This window comes from Larus michahellis, chromosome 8, assembly GCF_964199755.1.
Source record: "Larus michahellis chromosome 8, bLarMic1.1, whole genome shotgun sequence".
NCBI classification, from domain to species: Eukaryota; Metazoa; Chordata; class Aves; order Charadriiformes; family Laridae; genus Larus; species Larus michahellis.
The window spans coordinates 48,776,354-48,800,620 of NC_133903.1; the positions used below are offsets into that span (position 1 = coordinate 48,776,354).

At 43.4% G+C, this 24,267-nt stretch overlaps 1 protein-coding gene across 3 annotated transcripts in view; it reads right to left on the bottom strand.

Moving 5' to 3' along the window:
* Positions 1-24,267, bottom strand: part of LOC141747155 (BEN domain-containing protein 5) — a 969,363-nt gene that overhangs the window by 97,403 nt on the left and 847,693 nt on the right. For all 3 annotated transcript variants that reach the window (XM_074596964.1, XM_074596965.1, XM_074596963.1), the window contains one exon: positions 8,469-8,621. In XM_074596964.1, coding sequence (XP_074453065.1) covers positions 8,469-8,621 — 153 coding nt within the window. The remainder of the gene's footprint in view (positions 1-8,468; positions 8,622-24,267) is intronic.

Genomic DNA, 24,267 nt, shown 5'->3' on the forward strand with positions numbered 1-24,267 from the left:
TGTCTCTTTTTGCCTTCTTTCCACTGCTCAGTGGAAAGCAGACAGCAATCACCTTCTCTTAAAGGCAGCATCGCATTGTAGGAGTACCACGAACACAACTTGCCTAGCACCACATTGTCAGGCTTTAAAGTGTGGTTCTCCTCAGAGAAAGAACCGTTTAAAGGTACTCTGCCACCACACACACATCTGCTCCCTGAGGGGCTTCATTATCCCTTTAATGCAGAGTGCAGGAATACCAGATCTTTCCCCCTCCCCGGCCCTCCTGAGTGTCTTTCAGTCATGCCTGCTTAAGTTTGCTGGTAAAACCCACATATATGCGTGGTCTTTAGCAGAGGGGTTGGAAGGAGGGAGCTTTAATAAGCTCTCAGTTTATGCCTCAAAACCCAAACTACCAAATGAACTCCCTTTTTGGAAACTCTGTAGTTAGAAAAGCTAGTGGGTTTCACGCTTCAGGGTTTCAGCTGTTCACCTGTGAGAACTACAATAGCTGCACTTTTCTTTTCACTGCTCATTAATATCCGTGCTCTGCCCTGTCAGTGCTCTGCCATACAGCTCCAGGACTGATGGAGGTCTCCGCAGCCCACTGCCTGTCTCTGCACCTTGTACTGGTTACACTGGCAGCACCAGTGCGGGGATTTGGTCCGTGTTTCACATTCCCCAGGATTCATCCTCACGTCCACTGAAACCGGCTGTACTCACAGCTCCCACCTCCCCGAGTGCTACAGCACTGAAGATGCTTATTGAGTTCACCGGCTTCACCACAGCAGCTAATGCAACTGGAATCCAAATCAAAGCAGCAGCTCTTCTGAGAGAGCTTCTTAAACAACACCCTGCATCCAAACAAAGCAAAACAAAAGGGTTTTTTTTGTGTGTGTGTACGGTTGGACTCGATGATCTCAAAGGTCCTTTCCAACCATGAAGATTCTATGATTCTATGACCTTACCTCAGACCTTCACGAAGTCAGTGGAAGGCTCCCCTACAGAGTTGAGGAGCCCATCACAACCTACTCAGAAGAGGCAAAAGGAGGAGGCAGATTTCACCCCATCCTCTAAGCAAACCTCAGCTGGAGCTCCTCTTGCCACTAGATTCTGCCACCCTCAACACACATGCATGCATGCACGAGCGTGCTGTCTCCCGAAACATACTTCCTCAGGTCCTCTCAGCTCCGTCTTCCAAGAGTCTGCTTCTCCCTGTCACCAGAAGTGCACTTAGCCACACATGACAGCATCACCTACTCAGCCATCAACCTGTGCGCAAACCCATCACCCATCAACCAGAGAGTTAGTTGGGAGCTTATCTCCCTTTTAAGAGCCAGTCCAAGCTGTGACCAGTGATATACACCAGTAAGGGATCTGCAAATGCTTCAGGGTAATAATGAAGAAAATATCTGCGTTCCTCCCCACCCTGTTCTTTTATTAATAGCAACCTCTGCTTCTCAGAGCACATCCTTCCCCAAAGATGCCAAAGCTGGCATTTCCCAGTCTAAGCTCCACAGAATAATCACACCATTTAGAAAAATAACTCGTGTCTCTGGAGTTCTCAGTTTCCCTATTCGTCAGTAGAAAACGAGACATTTCCTCAAAATATACAATAAAATAGCCTCTAGCAATAGCCTGCAATGCTTCTCTTTACAATAGTTTTATGAGCGTGTGCACGGTCTCCTGGGAGTGCTTTCATAATCATTTATACAAATGACAAACTTAGGACAATGAGAAGCAGAAAGGGAAATACAACCATGATGCCTGCAGCTGCTTTGAATAGTCTGCAGAAAAAGTGCTTTGCTCTGTGGCAAAGAGATGTTCGGCTCATTTGGAGGTCTGAATCAGGAGATTACAACCCCTCCTAAGGAGGGGCAGCATGCTGTACACTGCTCCCAGAGCAACCCAGTGCAGCCTATTGCTCAAACCCCTCCTGGGCTCTCTCACTGCTCCGGAACAGTTCTCTGAACCAGACTTGTATTCTACATATGTTAAAGTATCATATAGTTAAAGAGTTAATACCCAGAAAGAGATTCTGGGAGGGGGACGGCTGTCTAGTTCTTAACCAACTTCCCACCGCTCCTTCACAGCACAGTTTGTCCCAGCAGAGCGAAATTTGCAGCGCCCTGCAAGAGAGGCAGTTTCTATTTCAATGTAAAGGAGCTCCTTTCATTGGTGCTACTCTGGGAGGCTGTCACCGGCTCCCAGCTTGCTGACGTTAGGTAAGAGTAACGATGGTCGTTGAAAATACACCATAAAATTGCTATGAAAACTTGTTTCTTCTGTGGATGTTCAAAATTTCCACCTGTGTGGGGACGGAGAAGGGACTGTCAACTCCTATAGGCACAAACACCACGCCAAGAAAGTACTGAAAGAAAATCCATTTACTCAAACACTTCCCCCCCCTCCTTTTCCTTTTCTTTGCAATACAAATTAATTCAACCCTCTGTATAAAAAGAGGGCTGGACTGGTTCAGCGCGATGTAATGGAACAGTTTCATTTAGCCGCGACTCTCGAGAGGGCAGAGTTCTTGTGAGACCAAAACCTGCAATTCTTAGAAGCGCAGGAGTTACCAACATGTTCCCTGAGCCACCAGAAACACATTTCCTCTCTCCCCTCACTCAGTCTCCAGGAAAAATAAATAAATAGATGAACTTATGGAGCAACATGTCCAAGAAGCAGCGAGCAGAAATGCATCCCAGAGGGGCGCTAAAGCGCATAATAGCTGTATTTGTCTTTCTGGAAATGCCCTGGTACAAGACAACAAAAAAGAAGGTAGGATCATTTGTTGTGCTCAGGTTTTCAGAGGTTTCTGAGTAGATCTCTTAAGCTTGCCTGATGTTAACAAAACCTACCTGAATGCAACAGCTGTTTGCCTTTCTAGGACAAGAGCCTTTTTTGCCAAAGCAGCAGAGAGGGTGTTAGGAGACGGTGGTGAAAGTGAGCATGGATTTTACTTCGGGATGAATTCTAGGTCTGAGCAACTAAGAATCATAGAATTGTCTAGGTTGGAAGGGATGCTACTCCCCCTTCCCTGCTTGGCCACATGCAACACAAACTGGTTCCTCTATTTTGGAACAGATTATTGGGATTTGCTCATTCAGTGTTCAGGAGCCGTTATTACTCCCTCAGGGACTTGTGCCAGCACTTCCTTCAGACATGTCCCAAACCGCACTGGGATTAGTAATAGGGATCACAAGACTAAGAGGGAGATGTCCATCCAGGGTAAGTGATAACAGCCCAGCAAGGCCACCATGGGTAGCTGGGAGGAGGTTTGCTGGAAGGAATACATCTTCCCTAAGCAAGCTTGGATGGATGAGGGGGGTGCTGTGGAAATGCGAAGAACAGACGTGGAGTATGTGGATAAAAGGAAAACAATAGAAAATATAGATAGATTAAAATCTTTTCCTTGGTTGCTCAATTTTAGATATCCAGGCTAAAAAAAGTCAAACCAACTGAACAAATAATCCACAGCAAAAAGTACTAGGGGAAATCATTCCATATTCCTGAGACAACGTAATATGTTTTAGGTCACAGTGTTACGGCAATGGGGTTAACAACGTGTTTCCCTAAATGAGGCTGGGTGGGCTGTTGTTCAGAGACCATTGTTGAGTGCACAGTGTGGTATAAAACATCGGGAACTGCTGACAGAGAAACCAGACCGGCACTTTGGGGACCTGGGTTTTATTCTCTGATTTCCTCAAGCAAGTCATTTCCCACCCACTCTCTGTCTCTTTCCCAACACAACTGGAAGCTCTTGGGTTGTGGACTTTCTCAGTAGTTACACAGTGCCCAACATGATGAGACCCCAAGTTTTTATCAGGCTCACTGTGGCACAAAGGACAACAAACGGTATTTCCAAGGAAGGTGCTCTGCCGGGGGGTTGAATACAAGAAAATGAAACGAGAACTCAAAATTATCCCAAGTACCACCAGTTCTGAGTGCCAAGAAAAAACTCAACAAGATTCAGCCAAGTATCTCTGGCCAGTCTTTATCCTTTAACTGCAAAGAAAAGCAATCTTTACAAAGTGACGATGCCATCCAAGAATGGCTGCGGTTGTTTCTTTTAAATGAACCAGAGAGAACAGATGGTCTCCTCTCATACTGTCACAAAGGTCAAAATTAGCCACCCCTAAGACTAGCAGGTTCTTGAAATGCTCAAGTGCTTGTGTCTGGTCGTTATGACTAATCCACTCTCCAGAACAAGAAAGGGCAAATGAAGAGCACCCCTCCAAATACTGCAACAACTCCTAGCCACGGCTGATGTGTAATGCACTCAGACATGGTGTCAACAGCTGCTCCTAAAACCCAATGAGTCAGCCTTTCAAAAGAGCTTGTCAGCTCTCCCTGTTAAAGCTTTCATAGAGATTATATTTACTCCTCAATGTTTAAAAATATCCTTCTTAAACCTTGAAAACATGAAATGTTTTCCTTACAGATTTGTCCTTTTCCCCCCGACAGCTGCCCAAGAATCTCTCATGTATTTATGTGGGGGCAAGACTTCCTAGCTCTTCTTTCACTTTTCTCTCCACGTGCCGACAGCTAAACCAAAGGCAGGCCTCTGCTTCTGAAGTCATCTACAAATGAAAAATTTCTGGTCCCTTTCACAACTTTTGCCTGCAAACTGCAGTCAGCCTTCCAGAGTACTGCGAGGTTAAGCGTCCTGCTCGACAGACAGGGTACAGAGACATTGGGTGGCTTGCCTTGGGTCCTTCAACAGGCATGCCGGCGCAAATCCCCCATCCATCCCCTACTCTAATCGCCAATCTCCCTCGGATGCTGTCATTTAAATAAAAAGGCCTATTGGAAATGACAGGTGAAGAAAGCAGTCCAGGCATGAAATGCACTCTAAAGTATATTAATAGAAGGTTGCCAGACAAAACGGCACAAGGCATTTGATCGTATCATCTTAGGCTTGTTGTTCATGCTCCTTTGCATCTGGCTGCGTGCTTTCTGCCAGATTCTCGGCTGGAGGAGCAGGCTAGGATTTGCCTGCTTTCCCCAGCCCGTGCCGGGCTCAGCTGCAATCATGCAGAGCACTGAAAGAAATCCCTTTGAGTCGGGATTCATTCCGAACATGTAAAACCCAGACAAATGACTGCTTCTCCAAAGTGAATCCCATTTCACAGCAAGTAGGTTATTAGTGTGGAACTCCATACAAGTAGCCTGCATTCAAAAGCCCTCTGCATTATTAATAGAAGATGAGCTTTTGACATCAAAGGAGAACCATTATGTATGCTAAACGGTGGCAAAAATTGTACCCGCACTTCAAACCTTTTCAGTTCTTTGTCCCTTGTAAATCAATCAAGGTTGACAGATGCTTTAAGGAGAGTAATCTTTTCAATGATACTGTCAATGGATAACATAATGGAACATTGTCTCTGTGCTGTGTGAAGACATGGAGCTAGTCAATTATGGACAACACTTCATGCAGCCGCCAGTTTTCACTTGAAGTGCTGCTGTTGAAGTATTATAATCCCAACAAATGGCCGCAGCAGCATACAATGTAAATGAGACCTCCTGAAGCTTTGGAAAATTAATTAGTAACAACAGTGGTCCATTCCCACACTTTCAAACACCAGCCTGGTAATGTTAACGATGCACTTCCCCCCTTCCCTTTGAGCAGTCAATAGGGCGTATTTACATACACTATTTTTAATCTTCAACACTTTTTTCTCTCCCCCCCTTTTAAATTCAGGAAGCTGTGGATTCTTTTCCTCCCTTTCGAGCGGCAAACTTCACCCTTAATATTTCCAACCAGGCACATAACCCGCGTGGAGCTGAAAACAAGAGAACAGAGACTTTCCCACTCGGAGACAGCAGTAACATTCACTCCTCCTGCTTCACACACGTTGGACGCTTTGTGGCTGTCTCCTTTTCCAACGCTTCCATCCCCTCAGCTGCCCTGAGAAGAATGGCTTGGGTGGGTGGCAGGGGAAAACCTTCTGGTCTTGAGAGGCCAGTAAGGTGCGAGCTGAAAGCCCGATGTACCGAGTGCCAGCAGCACCTAGGTCAAACAGCGGTGCACTGGGTACTGACAGATATATCTGGTTGCCATCTTCTATAGAAAGGAGATTGAGAGTCAAAGGGAAGAGACCGTACTGTTTATTTAGCTATTGGCTTCTATTTCCTACGTCATTTTTTTTGAAGATTTTCCCTTTGTCAACCGAGGCTTGCGCTAAGAGGGACACTTAATCTCCCACAGTAACAGAGAGAAATCCCACACTTGAGCACAAAATTTCTAAACTCCTATCAATTTTCATTGCTATGATCTGTGAATGCCCCCTTATCTGTAATGTGTTTTTGAAACAACCAGGTGCAGATAAGAAACTCAATCACCGAGTTCTTCGTGGAGAAGAACAGGCTGTTCCTTGAACCCATCTCCCTTTTCCCCAGGCTCCAAACAGCTGGGAGCAGACGCAGCTGCCGTCCCTCCTCGTGTAGTATGGATTCGGTCTTCTGTGCTCTGGGCAGTTCTCTGAGAAGCCCTTGCAGTGGCTGACTGCAGAAAGCTTCACACTGCAGCGGTCCCCCGAACCCCCAAAACATACACTCAACGGTTAAACAACACTGACGTGGGTCAAACAACACTATGAGGCAACAGAGGAAGCAACAGCAGCCACACACCCTCCCAAGCACCACCCGGCCAGCTGCCGCTGCCCATCCCAAGAAGACAAGATAAATGTTTCATCTACTAGAGAGCCCGAGGAAAGGATATCTTCTACCTAGCCTTAGAAAAGTCAGAGACTGATCCAAACTTTTTGCCCGCTCACATAAAACAAACTACCATAGAACAGAGAAACGGACAGGAGTCGGGCTTCAATCCCTCCTTCCTTCTGCTGGAATAGATCTGTCAAGAAAATAGTGGCACAACTCCATTTCTGTACTCACTTCCCACTCAAACTCCACAGTGCAATACGCGCAAACACACGACAAAAAAATTCTCTACTGCATCTTGATGAGAAAGCTTTAGGCTAGCATTCTTGCCACGATGAAAATGGCCTTTTTTCCAATTACAGTTTCTTTTGCTGTGCAGACTTGTCTGCTTTCGTATCTGTTTTTAGATTTTGTTTCTCCGGAGCTAAACACATGGAATGCTGCAGGGTCCCTATCCTCCTCCACCCATCGCCTCTGCTACGGGCTGGTTGGGATAGCACTGCGGAGGAGACAGCTGTCCCCATCTTTGAAAGGAAACTCACGTTTACCTCTCAGTACCAGAATAATGAAGTATAAGCAAAAAGGGACTGAGAAAACCTATGGTGGGTAACAGAGAGGTTTAAGAACGTAACAGACATAAAATCAGGGCCTAAACAGTAGGTTCTTCTGCTCTTCTCTGCTCGGTGCAGGATTCCAAAGTCATTTTTAATTGAGCCTGTTCCTATTATATAGCTGCCAAATATCATCCGCTGCCTGCCTTCTTCACAGTTCATGGCTGGAAGCTTGCACTGCCTCGTCTGAGATGTGTTTCTGAATATTTCTTATCTCAGTCAAAGCAAAATGGGACACCAAACGCCTGCTCCTTGAAAGAATGTCCACTTAAGCAAACCAGGAGTGCATAGATTGAAACAGAGCAAGGGATAGCTGTGCAGAAGTAGCTTAGCTGGCAGCTCCACGGGTGTGTAAGGTGGGCCAGAAGATGCAAACAAGCAGTTGCAGGCAGGCTTGGGTGTTGTGTGTTCCACTTGCACAGCTTTCAAGGAAAGCTGATGCACAAAAGAGGTTATGGAAAGGGCCAGGATGTCATACTTGGACACCAAGCTGCAACACACTGGACCAGAGTCCTAAATCTACTGACTTCTGCTGAGCTACAGCAACCAACCCGCGCTAAGCATCTGTTCTACTCTATTTGAAACTTGCTCTAAAAACATATGCCCCCTCCAATTCATTTATAGGAGTTTACCACTTATTTCCATTATCCAGAGATACCTATGCACGTATTTTCTTCCAAGTTACAAGACATGTATCGAGCAATCGCAGATTTTCTTGCAGAACAGTTTTCCATGATAATATCAAAGAATTTCAAAAGCATACATTGCCTTTGTCACAACTTTAAGCAAAAAATTATCTAACCTTTTCTTTCAAGTTTATTATTTTTACTTCTGTTTGCTATTATGCTACTATTTAAAGTGCACAAGTAAAAAAAAAAAAGCCAATATAAACAATGAAATAATAAAGCTGATCCAGTTGATCAAAAGATGGCAGATCTTCTGGTAAAAACTAAGTGTTCCAATAATTCGGAATCAAAGGTTGTAGTATGGAAGATGAAGAGCCTGCCTCTGTTCATGTGTCTAATGACAATATATAATATCACAACTTACCACTTTTGGATAAGGTAAGTATAAGAGGAAAGATGATAGCTAATAATGATAAAAATTTTAAAAGTAGCCATCTATTCATATTAACATAAAATTCACACAATCCAATTAAGCCAGATATTTATAATTTAAAAATAAATTAGGAAAAAATTAATTAAGAGAAACATTGCTTACATAAGAGAAGTCTTCAGCATTTTGACAGAGTAGCTTGGGGAAAACAGCCTGTCGCTGAAATCTTTCCTCATCTTCAAAGATGTTCCCATACATGAACCCATTCATCATGGTGGAGTGGGCATGGATGTCGATATAGAACTCCAGGTTAATCTTCTGTTGAGGGAAAACAACAGCAACAACAAAAAATTCAGCATGAGATAAATCATATCTGTGCTATGTAGGTGAAGCCTCCCATAAATCCAATACTGCCATCCTTGAATATAACCACGGTGCCAGCGTCAGAGAGCCATGCTAAAGGCATTGCTCTGATGCGTCCAACCACTCAGGCCTCTTTGTGGGTGCACGTGAGATGCAACACAGGACCATCACGGACATTTCTTTACCTGTTCTGAGAAGGTCAGAACATTTATGCAGCACAGGACACTGCGCAAAACAGAGCCAAAGCATTATCCTTCACTTTGATACAGGGCTTAGTGCCACTGATAAAAATTTTCACCTTCCAGTTCTAGAGCATGATTGTTCAAGCATAGCTTTGCCAGCTCTGCACAGTTCTACATCTCAATATGCAGATGTGTCCTTCTGCCAGGACAGACAGGCTCAAAATGTGTAAAAAAAAGTATTTCCTGTGCAATTTATTTCCGTTTATAAGGAGAAATACTGCAAACGTTTTCACCTTACTCTGCTTTGTAGTAGTAATTCAACACAACAACTCCCAAACGCAAGTGCCTTGATTGCCTCTCCACTCGTAGCCTCCCATGTAATTCTGCATCAGCTCTTGCTCCAGAAGAAACCACCAGGACCCTCTAACAGAGAATTGCCTGCTCTCCCCAGGTAAGAAAACGCTGCTCAAGTCTCCAGTCCAGGGACACATCTTTTCCTCACAGAATGTATAGGTGATACTACTTCCCCTGCCATCAGGGGCAAAGAGTGAATGTTCACCTTGATCCCCATCTACTGTGCCGTTGACAGCAGTGAGGAGGCAACATCCAGTACTAAAAAGTGCTACCACAGCAGATGACCCTGGGTTACCCAGAGTTTCCCCAAACTCTTGCAACTTATGGTCCTGATCAAATGGTGCTCTGTGACAAGACAGTGACAAACCCACCCCTGTGACCTGGCCACCACCAGTAAGGACCTTCCTGGTGACCAGAGGGTTACAGTTCAGATCTCCCTGCCCCAAGAGGGGAATGGAGAAGAGCTCTTTTAGCAGGACCGGGATTACGATGCTTAGCCCCGTACCCCTCAGCGACAAATAGGGGCCTTGGCCAGTAGAATGCAACATGCAGCTCTCCAGCCACGTCTCGTCTGCACATAAAGCTCGCTCAGGCTGCTGGAGAATACTGAGCTACAAGCCAGTCCAATGTAATACAAACGCAGTTTGTATTATGCAGTTCATGCGACAGCAGTGTCAGCTCTTCTAGAGAGTCTCTGATGGGGGGAGAACATCATTTGGTATGTGAAACTAATATGATACAGATTTACTTTCCCTTGGCAGAAAACCAATGTACAATACAGTGACTCTTTAGTTTAATTAAACAGCCTAGAGAGAGTAATACTGTATCTTATTAAGCCTCTCCTATGTTAAAATGTTAGCTAACGCAATATCAATATCTGACCATGCTTCATAGGAAAAGGAATATTTGACTGTATATGACTCTAATACAATAAATTGTTTGCTCCTGACAAAACATTGTGCTGTGCTATAGAGGACCAACACTGCAATAAAACACACATCTGCTATTCGGAGATACAGCACCGAGGAGAAAGATTAGCATTGACAGGATGAAATACCACATAGGATTTTCTTCCTCTCCGAGCATACAGAAATTAAACCCTAGATTGAGTAATATTATTTTTCATAAGATAATTTCCCCATCAGAAACAGAATTTGATGAGATCAGATGCACACTGGCATATCACCATAAGACAGAACATGTTGTAAAGTCTCAAAACAGTGATTTGATGATGAAGTGAGGAGATAATCGAGTTAAACTGGGTATTTGTAAAGCATGAACGTCCTTCACATGCAAGTCATACTTATTTTAGAACACCTAAACAGAACTCTTTATAGGGACATATTTACTAATATAAAGTAATTGAGAAGCACAGTGAGATTTATAACAATAGGCTACTATCATCTGTGTCTTACACAACACAAAGGTGCTGACAAAGTGTATTTATGCTATGTCATTCTATACTTATTTGTCTGCAGTTATCAAATTGTTTCCGAAAGAAGGTATCTACAATCCAGGACACAGAAGCACAGGTTACTAAGATAACTTTCCACAGGCTATCCAGCAAGAAATTCACCTGCAGAACATGGGTGACCTGAGCCTCAGCTTAGTATTCAATTGACCAAGTCATCCAGTCTAACTAGAGAATATCACTAGAGAGTCACTAGGGAATATTTTCTAAACACTCCTAGGATTCTCACTAAAAAAAAAAAAAAATTGCTGGTAAAAGTGTTCCAAAGAATTTTAGATAATTTCTTGGGATGCTGGAATTTCTTTGAAGACCTTTCTTGATCATCAAAACCATTTTCAAACAGTCTGGCTACAATGGCTATTTGTGACGGAACAGTGCCCTTCATAGATATCCCTTTCACCTAAAGATTAAGCTTCCAGATCGTTTATTTGGAAACCACGACATTCAACAGATATCTCATCACCCACAGGAGTGTTTAAAAACATTTATCCAGTCATTCATTACAATGTATTTCAAAAGTCGTTTCCTAAGTTACCCCTCAATAACTATTCCACTGTTTTTTCTGGTCTTTGTTCCTTACTCTCCTACTGAACTTATAGAAAATTCTATTTCACATGTTCCCGCCCACTCAATATAGCCCAAATTTGTCCATCCTATCGCGTAAGTTGTTAAACATTGCTAGAGTAATTGCCAGTTAGAGGTACTACTCCCAGACACTGGTGGATGTGAACAGAACGGTATTTCAGTGGTTCACGTTTCTTTTCTTCTCATCACATTCATTATTTTATCAAAGGGAAACATCTTGAGCATTCTCCATTACAGACAAAATAATTTAGTGCATTGTTAATGCTAACACATGAGTTCCTAATGGAAAAAATTCCCTTTATTCACAGACACAAAGATATTGTGGCCTTAAAATGGACAATAACAGCCCAGTTAAACTCAAAGTTTGCCACCTCGTGCCCCAGGTAGTAGACAATTTGTTTGCAGACAAGTTTCGCAAAAGAATCAAGATCTGTTCCTGAACAATAATGGTATTTCTTCTCTCTCTTTAGAGTTATACATATTCATAAGTACTTTACACGTAGGAACTGTTTCACCCACTGCCACACTACGAATTTAAGCTAGGGAATAAAGTTTCATATTTCAGTTGAGGTTCTCTGGAAGATTTTGACATAATTACTGATCTTCTGCAATTTAGGCAGGATCACAGAATTAACATTTTATTAAATATATAATGTCACCTACTGATGGGAATTTCAGAAAAATCATCAGAGAGCTGACCTTCTGAAATTGTATCTCTTTGAGTTAGGGAGAATTTTAATGGGAGAATGAGGTTAATAAATGTACGTGTGCATTTACATGAGCACATACAGACACACTTAAAACATAAACCAACCCTACCTGCCATTAAACCCCAGGGGTGCCCTTCAGCATCTACACAACAGAACCCACCCCAGTTAGGGCTTCTGATGCAGTAGCATTTACAAGTAAGAAAGGGAACGAATTTAGAGGTGGCTCAAAGTCTCATAGTCACATTTGCTTCAGCCTTTAAGCAGAAAATAATGAATAACCAGGCTCAAACATCTCTGGATGCCATAGCTGCCTTCTGAGAGACTTACAAGTCACATCCTACAATATGATATTAAACTCATCATTTTCTGCTTTAGAGGTGGAATGCAAAATGATTCAGATGCCTTATAAAAATCATCACGCAATTTAATTCCCTCAAGTGTCTTTTCTTTGTGCTTACAAGCAGCGACAGAGATTTTCTCTCTCGCACTCTCTTTCTTAAGTAAAGCTGTAATTACCTGGATGACCCAGCTTACCGAGTTGGAGAAAACAAAGGCAGACTTGGTCTTTCTTTTCTCTGTGTGTCAAAACATAAATCACTCACCAGACTGCCAGAGACAATGATTGAACCCCACTTCCAAGAAAACAACAGTTAACGTTCTCTCCCTTGAAAAGAATGGTCTTTGCCTCTCCTTGCCACTTCCCACATAAAACCAGAATAAATAAATAAGCAAACAAATTTCTGCTCTAAAGTTCATTTGAATCCCTGCCTTTGTGACACACTCTTTCCGCTGTTCTTCTGAGTCAGTCTAAAGTTTCTGGCAGCTTGAGAAATATACATATACATTAGGGAGGGGGAAAAAAATGAAAGAAATCATGGATAAAGAGTAAGAGCTCGCGTATATTGTCAAGATAAGAAATAGTCAAAGTAGCACAGAAACTGGAAACTGGCTCATGATGCCGTGTAAAGTTTTGAGAAAATACATTCTCACTTGTCTGCATTTTTATTTCATTAGCTGAATACCTTTGGGAAGGTCAGTAATTAAAGAGCCAAAGGAAAGAACGATGTGCTGATATGACCAAAGTTGCATTTTGAACACTGCAATTATGATTCTTAAGGAAACAGAAATTTAATAAATAAATAAAATAAAAATCAATAAATGCCGTAATAAAAGGATAAACGTGCATTGAGCCCAGAACATGAGCCACTAGAGAGGCAAGTGATGCAGGAAGAAGCCAGCTCGATCCACCAGCTGTCACTTCAATACGGATTTTATTAATTCTTGGGCATAGCAACCGGCTTAGAGAGAGAGCATCCAGAAGCCTTCTTCACTCCAGTATTTCATACTTGCAATGTTTTATACAACCGACTAAAACCATGGCTTGTCATTAGTGGTAGAGAACACAACAGCCTCCAGGCAGACTCTGCACTCTTACTGCTAAGCCACTGTTTGTAGCAAACGGACATACAACAGTTGGCACAGCATAAGGGGTTTGTCCCTTTTGGTTCAAAAAAGATTCGGAAATTCCCAGAACACTGGCTCTCTGATGCTTCCTCAGGACCAGAATCTCTCAAAAGAACATTCTGCACAGGTCTCAAATATATCCCGTTTGACACACACACGCAGGTATTTTGTCAACGCTTACAGTGGTGGCACCAGAAAACACAAACACGTTGTGCTAATAAGCAAAATAAAGGAAAACTGACCATTCAACGTCACTTGTTCAGCGGTCTACATGCAACTGGAAAGCACCAGTCCTGGGCCTTTCAACTCCAGGGAACTCTGCCCAGTGCCTTGAATCACTCTTTAGGGAGGCACAACACTCGCCCCCTTCTTACTATGCAAGGGAACATGAGGTGGAATGCAAAGTGTCTGGGTACAGTTCACATTTTCAATCTTCCCTTGAAATACCTGGATTTAGGTGCCCAGTAAGGTGAGTTTTACCCAAATCACTTTTCTTATATCTACCTTCTCCCCACATTTTTCCACCCAAATTTGAAAGGGCCAGCATAAACACATAAAAAAAAAAAGTCAAATACTTCCAAGAACATTTTCCTCTGACGTTCTTTGTAACCTCTGACAAGTCAGTCCTACAGTGTCATCTCCAGTTTTCCAGATGATGTAAGCCACAACTTATTAGAGACACTATTTCAGAGGTATGCCACTACCCCTTTGTAACCATAGGGACAGCATCCTTCTCCTTCCATTCATCGTCTCATGGACCACTTGCTCCACTCACCTCTGTAGACACTATGGCAACAACAGCAATTATTTACAGAAGAAATTAATAGTAGAAAAGTGGTTTAATATTTTTTAAAACCTTCTACAGGTTAAAAAACTTTAAAAAAAGTTATAAAAAATGTTTCCTCATCTTCCTTCCAGAGAAGGGAAAATGCCAGCTTAGAACCACTCATTCTCACTGATATGAAATACAAAAGCCAATTTCTCCTTATTCATGTAGACACCTTTACACAATCTGACGTCTTTTAAGTGTTCCTGCAGAAACAGCTTGCACACATTATTGATGCACCACTAACACTGCATGACCATCTAGCAATTCTTCTTAACACTTCGTGCATATTTTTCAGATTATTCCAATGACATTCCACGAGCTGCTGTCTTTTGGAATGAACCTCTCCAACCCAGTTGCCATTCAAAAGTAATTACTTACCGATCTAGTTACACGGAAAGTTCTCAATCTAAAACATGACACTTCTTAATGATAGGCACAATCTGACGTGACTCATTAGTGCCTCAAAGAGGATGGAGAAGACACTTCTGTTGGTTCCGTGGATTCATACAGCAAAAGGATGGCATGTCTGTCAACACTGCTTTCCTGCCTGTCTTAAAAAGTAGGGGTTGGCTTTTATCTGTAGAAGAACATGGGACCCCCTCCAATGAGGTTGAACCCTGCTCTGGTGTGCCCATCAGTAGCCCCGAAAGGAGCTAAACTCATAGTTTTGGTCTCAGAGTGGGAGGTCAGCAGCATGCATATTCTGATTCTGGTTCTTTATCTGCTTCTTCTCTCACCTGCCAGTGAAGATAACAACACCTCCTGAGGATTAGCTGACGTTTGTAAAGCACTTCGAAGATATAAAGCATCACAGTGCCTACACGTTAAGTATTAATTCATCTGCCAGGCTGATTCACTCTTTGACCCCTCTGCAGAGATGTCCAGTTAGTGTCAGCTCTGGCAGTTTTTGCAATTCAGGCACCTGTCCACCAGCTACTGGACTGAAGCCAACAATTCACACAGGACAGAGAAGGGCCGTCAGATGGTAGTAACATTTGGTCACGACAGGCCTGAATTGGATTTGAAAGGGTGACCTGGAGGTGAAAGGCTCTATCAAGAAGCCACTTCTGTTGAAATGCATATTAAATTAGAGAGGGGCCAAAGAGACAATGTTAAGACCCAGATCAAGTTTAGACAAGACTTTTGGGTCAGCTGCATGGAAAATTCTTGTATAATTTTTTACCCTAAATGAACAGGAGCCAGGAAATACACTCTTCTGGATTTTGGGCCTGACCCCAAGCCAAAACTAGAAGGGTGAGTCTGAACAAGGACAGTCATTGTTCTGTCTCATCCTTTCTCTCTCCCTCAATATAGAAGCAAACATGCACATAGAATCACAGAATACTTGGGGTTGGAAGGGTCTAGTTCAACTCCCCTGCAATAAGCAGGGACATCTTCAACTAGATCAGGTTGCTCGGAGCCCTTTCCAACGTGACCTTGAATTTTTCCAGGGACGGGGCATCTACCACCTCTCTGGGCAACCTGTGCCAGTGTTTCACCACCCTCATTGTAAAAAACTTCTTCCTTATGTCTAGTCTAAATCTACCCTTTTTTTAGTTTAAAACCATTACCCTTTGTCCTACTGCAACAGGCTAAAAAGTTCGTCCCAATCTTTCTTATAAGCCCGTTTTAGGTACTAAAAGGCCACAATAAGGTCTCCCCAGAGCCTTAAATTCTCCAGGCTGAACAAGCCCAACTCTCTCAGCCTGTCTTCATAGGAGAGGTGCTCCAGCCCTCTGATCATTTTTGTGCCCTCCTCTGGACCCACTCCAGCAGGTCCATGTGTTTTCTGTGTTGAGGTCTCTAAAGTTGGACACAATACTCCAGGTGGGGTCTCACCAGTGCGGAGCAGAGGGGCAGAATCACTTCCCTCGACCTGCTGGCCACACTTCTTTTGATGCAGCCCAGGGTGTGGTTGGCCTTCTGGGCTGCGAGAGCACATCGCCAGCTCATGTCGAGATTTTCATCCACCAGTACCCCCTACTACCCCTTCATCCCCCAACCGGTATTGATACCGGGGGTTAACCCGACCCAGGTGCAGGATCGTGTACTTGGTCTTGCTGATCTTCATGAGGTTCAGATGGGCTCACCTCTTGAGCTTGTCCGGCTCTCTCTGGATGGCATCCTGTCACTCAGGTGTGTCAACCACACCACTCAGCTTGGTATCATCTACAAACTTGCTGAGGGTGCACTCGATCCCCTCATTCAATCCACTTGACTGGGAAGATTATGGATGGATTTTGTGCACATGCTTTACTAGTGATTGACAACTCTTTCTCTTCATCTTCCTGGCACAGCCTCGCCACAAGAAGAAGTTATCCGTGGTCATTAGTCTTATTCTGTTCCTTTGCAAGTTGCATCGTTCTTTTCCTTCCTTGTACTCAGTGCAGGCAACAAGCACATCCAAGTAAGAGATAAAAGTGAAAGCCGCTAAACAGGAACACAAGGACACTGAAAGAGATTAGGGACTATACATCAGACATAGCTACTGAGGGGAGGGACGGCATGCTAACAAATAAAAAAAAGAATTGTCCCTGATATTCTGTTGTTGACCCAAGATTCATCCACAACTGGAAGAAAAGGTTTTCTTGGGTTTGACCTACTCGGAGACAGATCAGCATGGCATTTTGCACCAAACTGCGGAATGTTTTCTCTGTCCTTTAGGTCTAGCAGTATTTATTATCTGTACAGTGCTATAAAAGCTAAAATGTAACGGTCATTTTGGAAGGACCTGCTTTTACAACTGAAAGCACAACATATCATGCCTTTTGCAAGGCACTTATCAGCATCAGTTGTATCTGAAATTTTTCCCTCTGCTATTCCCCTACCCGCACTGGCCAATAGGTAAACATATTGCCACAGGCAATATCACCTTGTCTTCTGCCTGTCAGACCAAACAGCAAGGCAGCTAACTGTGCCTATAAGTCAAGTCACAAGATCTCAAAGACAATGTTTTCCCCGCAAGCACATATTGGGGACCATGATTTTTTTTACCGTTTCCTACAGAAAAAAGTATTCAGCTCTTGCAGAACATCAGGTATTCAAGATTCAGCACAGTGGTATAAGAAATAATCAGAGAGTGACAATCGCAAGAGGATTCACCAGGGCATAACTAAACAAAGGTATAGTAGGACTCTGAAGAAGGGTATTTCCCACCCTAGACAGCAGCAGCTGCCACACTGCCGGTGGTTGACTCAGAGGGTTAGGCAGTTGTTGTCTGCTCTTCCTTTTATGTGGGTACATATAGACCTTTCTAAGTGTGGGTGTGCAAAAATGCATCTTTAAATGCAAAGAAATTTCTTTTTCATCCTTCTCCACTGTAACTGTTACGGCTGTCTGTAATGGACAGCAAAGCAATTTGCTGTGAACTGTAGGTACATCAGATCAACATTTGATCTTTGCTCTGCTAAATGCTGCATCGACACTGATGGTCCACACGCTGTGCTCAGGATGAGCCACCAAACACTAGAGTGACTAGTCAATTCTATGATACCGACTGCTTCAGGAGGGTGGCCCTACAATATCATTGCATTGTGAAGCCATATTGTTGACTTAACCCTGGTAGCAGCTAAGCCCCACACAGCCACTCGCTGTGAAATGGGGGAGAGAATCGGAAGGGTGAAAGTGAGAAAACGAGATTTATCCTCTTATTTCAACAACAGATCACACAGCAAGACAGAAACCAACTACATGCAGCAGCTTCACAGTGAAAGTTCTCTGCAGGGAGAAAGCGATGGTGCAAAACTTCAGCAGACAATTCGTGGGCAAGCCAAACTTTTGGTGAACTCACTCTGTTTCTTCATAGTTTCCCTGGCAATTTCCTCCCCTCCACACTCCCACACACCACACTGAATCGGAGAAAGTCCGGAAGTATACTTTAATAAAGCTCCCAGCTTTCCCAACCACTTCCCTTTAACTTTAGATTTCTTGGAAGGGAGGAGGTTTCTGCTATCTCTGATGGCTGGAACCTGATCCTGTCATCATTAGCTTTCTCAGAGACTCTTCATTTGTTGAATGTTGGTCTGTAATAAAGAGGCAGGAAGGATAGTCATTTTTATAGCAACTACCTGCCAACAGATTTCAATTCTTTATCCCTTCAAAATCCCACATCTGTCCGTGTCTCCAGGCACTGGGGGAAAAAGCTCTGCATTAGTTATTTTTATTATCAACATAAAAAATCTTTCAATTTATTTATTTATTAAGAAAAAAAAGCAGCTATCTACAAAACTCAGTTCGTTTTGTCCTTAGGCAGACATTTAAAGCTGTCTGCCAACTTCTCTTCTTAATAAAAAAATAAGCTAAAGTCTTTATTACACACAGTGTAACAAAATATAACCAGCTACATTTACGCAGCTGAGACACGCACCATCCGTTTATCAGGCAAGAGTTCTGTGACTGAAATAGGAAACACCCGCTAAAGAAGATGACCCCATTTCTGAAACCTGGCCACTGATGGGTCCTGACCACAGCGCTGAGCCCCACAATATGCCCCGTCCCTGCAGGCAGCCAAGTCCACACTGTCCCCTGGAGGAGGGACGGAATCTGAGCTCGTTCTGACCCACCTCCAGACAGACAGAGAGTGGAGACCTGTCAGCTCAAAGCAAGGAGGGCTCCATTGCAGGACTGTTCTGCTTTTGGGACACAGGTGCATGTCTCTGTGTGATGCTACACCAAATGGCTTCTCCAGCTCTTCCCTGACACAGCAGAGAAGGGTGAAGCTTGTATCCTGTGGTTGCCACCGGGGAGACACCACCACATCCTCAACCACCAGCCCCTCAGACCCACCAGCCAGACCCCTTTGAAATAACCCGCTTTCAGGCTGGGTCTTTGCTTTTGCTTCTTAAGAGTGTGATAGGGGGAAGACTGAAAACATATCCCAAAACACTTTAGTTAATCGCACCAATACCTCTTGGACTCTAATTGCGAGGACACCGTGGGTGATGAGAACCGTACCTTCTGCCCAAAGTCTTGTGGCCCATTTCATAGCGAGCGTAGTCTCTGAAAAGCGGGAAGGACGGGGAGCCCCAGCCAGGATGTGTGTCAGAGCTGCTGCCTGCACTCTTTCTAGGCTAGTGACTGGCATGTTAAACCCAAACACCACATCTTAGACTGACACAAGATGAAACACATTAGGCAGATGGCATGTTTTCTCTGCGCAAGCCAGCGACAGCGTATTTTCTCCTAACGATCTCCTGTTCTTGTTCTCACAGTAAAATTAGTTTTAAAGTAAAAAGGAACAGAAAAATACGTAACGTGATGGGAGCAAAGATTACTATGTGGGAAATATATCAATATCAACAAGAGAGGGGTTTTGTTCTTTCAATTCCATGGCTTTTATTTATATATATATTGTTTATAAAAACAAACACCCTACTTTGTCAGATGTGAAAAGTCAAAATTTACATTTAAATGGAGGCATTTAGGTAGGGTTTTTTTTTTTCCTCTCATCTCTTGAATGCCGAGTACAAAAGACTAAAAACTCTCAATTTTCCTAAATGGAAGGATAACAGGTGAAGTTTGCATTCTGGGAGCTATTCATTTAGCCAACAATGTTCAACTCGGCAGTGACCAAAGCCCAGCTGATCAAGGGGAAAAGAGCACTGGCTATTAGGCCTGACAGGGATTTGCTCAACAGCTGAGACCAGGAGAAGCCGTGATCTCATTGTGCCCTGTTCCCAAGGAGGAGATTATGCCAAATACAGCTCCCTGAGGGCAACACCTACATTTCCAGATGTACAGTGGATCACTATCCAACTGAAAATCACTGCAATTTGAGGGATTTCAGCACTACAATAGGCCTGGTTTCATTGCTGGAGCTACTGCAGATGTTTAAAACGTGAGGCGGTCTGCTTGCAAGAGAAGATGAGAAGACTTAAAACAAGTCCATAATTGCACAGTATTAAAGCCATTGTAAAAGAATGGAAGTGGAAGCAAATACTGTGATGACCCTTAAAGCTTGCCATCAATTACCTCCTTTTTTTTTTTTTTTCTTCTTTCTTCTTTTTTCTTATTTTGTTCCTGGCAAGGAAAATGAATACAGCTTCTAACCAGGGAGTCTATCAAACAAGTACACTTGCAAGCAACGTGCTCAGAGAATGCCACCCTAGTCCACGGAAAGGTGGAGCAACATTTTTAACCACTTTGTCTCACCGGAGCACACCAGGAGTAACAGATGGTGTACCATAGCAGCTCATTCAATTCTGGGCTGGATTGCTCCTCTCTGGCTTCTTCTGACACAGAGCTGACCCATAGCGTTAAAAGGACACAGACAAAAAGTAACTTGATTTTTTTTTAAAAAACGAAGAGTTAAACACAGATCCAGCCAGCGCTTTGTAGGGTTTTATGTTGATGGTTTTTAACAGTCTTATGCCTTATATTGAGAGAAACCCATATAAATTAAAAAAAATCCAAAGCCCCCAACCCCCCAGTAAAAAATGTCTGGATGTATTTTAAAAGCAGAAGAAATAGTAATAAATGTTTGGAAAAGGCACACACACAAAATCCAAACGCCTGGGAGGTAAGAGCACTATCGCTTTGTACCCAGCATTGAGAAATCACCGACTCGCTCTTTTTGAAGTTACAAACAGGGAGTGTTTCTAGTCTCCCAGGCTAGAAGCCATCCCAGTCACTACATGGCTATCAGAAAGTATATTCTAACATTCACCCATCATTACAGTGGTCCCTCTATCTTTGGCAAGTTACGCTTTTTGCCACCCTCACAAACAGTAAAAGAGTCTATTGTTTCTGCAACAAATGGTGCTAGTGTATCTAGCACTTCCCAACTTTAAAAAATTACCTGCATTAATTAATTCCAATGCTTTCATCCCCACTGCCAGCCCTTTCCTTCAGAGCGTCACAGCCCCATTGTGTACTGACCCTTTCTTTTCACACGTATGTTTCTGGCAACAAGGACAGCCTCAAAAACTCCATCTTCCCCGCTCGTCCCGCAGATGGATCACCACTCATTGCCAGGACCATGCGACACCATAAGCTGGCACAGTTTGCTGGGAGTCCATGTCATGATCGAGGGAACCAACCCAGACAGGCAAAAAAAGTTTAAATATTTGTTTGTTTTTTTTTTTCTTTTTTACCGCTCAGTCAGCTGTTTGAGCTGTTCGTATATTGTCCCCCCGCCCAAAGAATCAATGGTATGATTCATACAGAATTACTGCGTGCAGGAACAGGGGAGAAGGAAAGGAAAAATACACAAGAGGAATATCTTAAACAATTGATTCTGAATTTAAGCCTTACCCCGAGACAAAAAAGGGTTTTAACTGAGACAGCAGGACAGCCATAACATATGAAGAACCTGTCTCTCAGCTTTCTCCTCAAAAAACCAGGAGCACCTAGTTGCATCTGGAGCACCGAGACTTGAGTATTATCTATCTGGCGGTGTTCAAGATGGGTCTGAGGAGTCTGCTCAAGAAGCAGGTGACCAATGCCTCCTTTCCCGAACTCAGGTCTCTACAACCGTGTCCATTCTTGTGGGCCAGCTGAGCTGCGGTACTCTCTATAGGCCTCTGCCCCACTCCCGTCACAGATCTAGCGCATGTGAAGCCAAGGTGGGTGGTTTCCTCCCGTGCTCCCTGACTTCCACTGGGAGGACACACAGGGATATGAGCAGAGACTCTAGATGAACCCCCACCTGGGCAAAGGCTTGCCCTGCAAAGCACAACCTGCTCAGACATTTTGTTTCTTAACACTTGCAGTGTCTTGTTTTTATTTTGTTCTGTCCTTAAAAGGGCAGCTCTTCAAAACCATCCAGTTGCCTGCAACCTTCAAAAGCAAACCCGGCTTGGTGACGTGGCAGGTTTCCTAGAACCACTGTCCCTTCGATTTTATGGATGAGCTCAAGGCTACCAGATATGCTGTCTTTCAAAACATGCAGGTAATTAAAGCCTTCCTGGTCCTTTACGCCAAATATGAAGTATAACACTAAGATAATGTTGGGATCACTATGCCATTACTACAGCTGCATCAAGGGATAATTAATGTTTTAACATACCATGGGGAAACAGACGTGGTTCATGGACATGGCCATATCTCGGTGAAGAAGCAGGTTTTTACTTCAGATAAGCCTTGGGATAAGATTTTAGCTTCCAAAGTGATATCAGCTTGATTCATCCCTCAGCTCCCAAAATCCACCAAGAAAACATTACAGGGTCCTGTGAAACATTCCTGTTCTTTGCCATCTCTTACCGTGACCCGTTCTAACAATAGTACACGAGGGCTGGCTTATTTACACACGTTTCTGTGGCATCCATGCCCATAATGTCCAAATCTGACATCTGTTATTTCCATGCAAGTGAACTCAGCTGGACAAGAGGATATAAAGTAATATAAAATGTCAGCTTTCATGCTATACGGATTAAGCCAGCCATGTAATCAGGCACTCTTTATGATGGGCATATCATGGGTAAGCAGTGATGACAGAGTTTATCAGATACCAAAAAACCACTAATAGGTATGCCTGATTCAGTCTCTGTAGGAGTTTTTCAATCAGCAGTCCCAACCTTAGGCACATGGTTATCACAGCTGGTGGAAACATTAAACCTTCTGGGTTACCTTCAAGGCCCAGCAAGGTTTAGCATGCCCTTGAATTAACCTTGAATCTTACCCAAGGGAATAACTATGCAATAGATTGAAACAGGCAGCGCTCACCAGCTGCAAACTTGCAAGAATTGAGACCGAATGCAGACAATGGAAAGCCCACGACAAAGCTAAGGTACTGCCCCCTTCCTTCTGCTTGAAAACCCCATGATAAAGCTAAGGTACTGCCCCCTTCCTTCTGCTTGAAAACCCCATGATAAAGCTAAGGTACTGCCCCCTTCCTTCTGTTTGTCCGAATAGTAGACAACTCGGCTCAGCAGGCTGCTGTGCTCCTCCAAGTAATGGCAATTGATCCCCAAAGGGCCAGGCACCAACTAAAACTGAATTACATTTCATGCTGAACACGTAACTTCTCAGGAATGGCTTCTCTGCTGGCACTGTACCATCCTGGTGTGAAGAAGCATCTTCTGGGGTGGCTGGGTGGTTCCTGGGCTCTGCGGTAGAGATTCCCTCTGTATATTCAGCTATTCTGTATCCAGATACTAGGCGCAAAGCTACACGACACTTTTCTGAGTTACCTGAGGTATTCTTCTTGGCCCTGAACTAGGTATTTCCACATTTTCTGTGCTTGTTCCAACAAACAATATCCTTATATCCTTTTCAATAGCCAAGTTGTGGGGAAAGGCTTTTGGAAACATTTTGCAAAAAAGAATAAACTCGGCAGACAACTGCAGTCAGGTGCCTCACAGCAACTGGTCCGGCTCAAAGATATACAGTCCCTAGCAATGTCCCCAACTTTTTAGCACGGTGCTCCATATCTTTATATCCACATCTTCCTCCTCCTTTCCCCCTCCCCCAAAATAACCCCACAAGCCAACAACCTGCAACTTTATGTACAGTCATTTGACAGGACTGTAATCTTAAACTGCAGGTGGGAAGTAGAGACACGAAGCTCAGTAAGAATGAAGAGATGCAGAGTATAAGTACCATACAAAACTGAGTCCTCTTCTGTGCTAGCTAAATTTGTACTCAAGACCACCGTAGCTAAAACCACACTGAGCTGCTTGCCTGCTTGAAAAAAAAAAAAAATACATATTGTCATATCATGCTAGGGGGTGATTCTGGTGGTGGGTTTTTTGGTTTCGGGGCGGGGTGTGTTTTGGTGGGGGTTTTTTGGGTGTGTTTTTTGTGGTGGGGTGGGAGTTGTTTGCTTTATTTTTTAAAGGTTTTCAAGGTTCCTGTAAATGTCACCGTGTATAAGGCTGTGGCATTTTGCTGTCTTTAATACCAGGAAATTCATATACACACATTTTCAGTTGTTTATCTTGTGAATACAAAGACTGAATCAAAGCATCATAAGAAAAGAAAGTGGGTTGCTTTCTTCCCTAACTTTTCTGGGACTCGATAATATTGTGGGTTTCTCTTTCTCTCCCACTTCTATTTTGTCTTAAGGCTC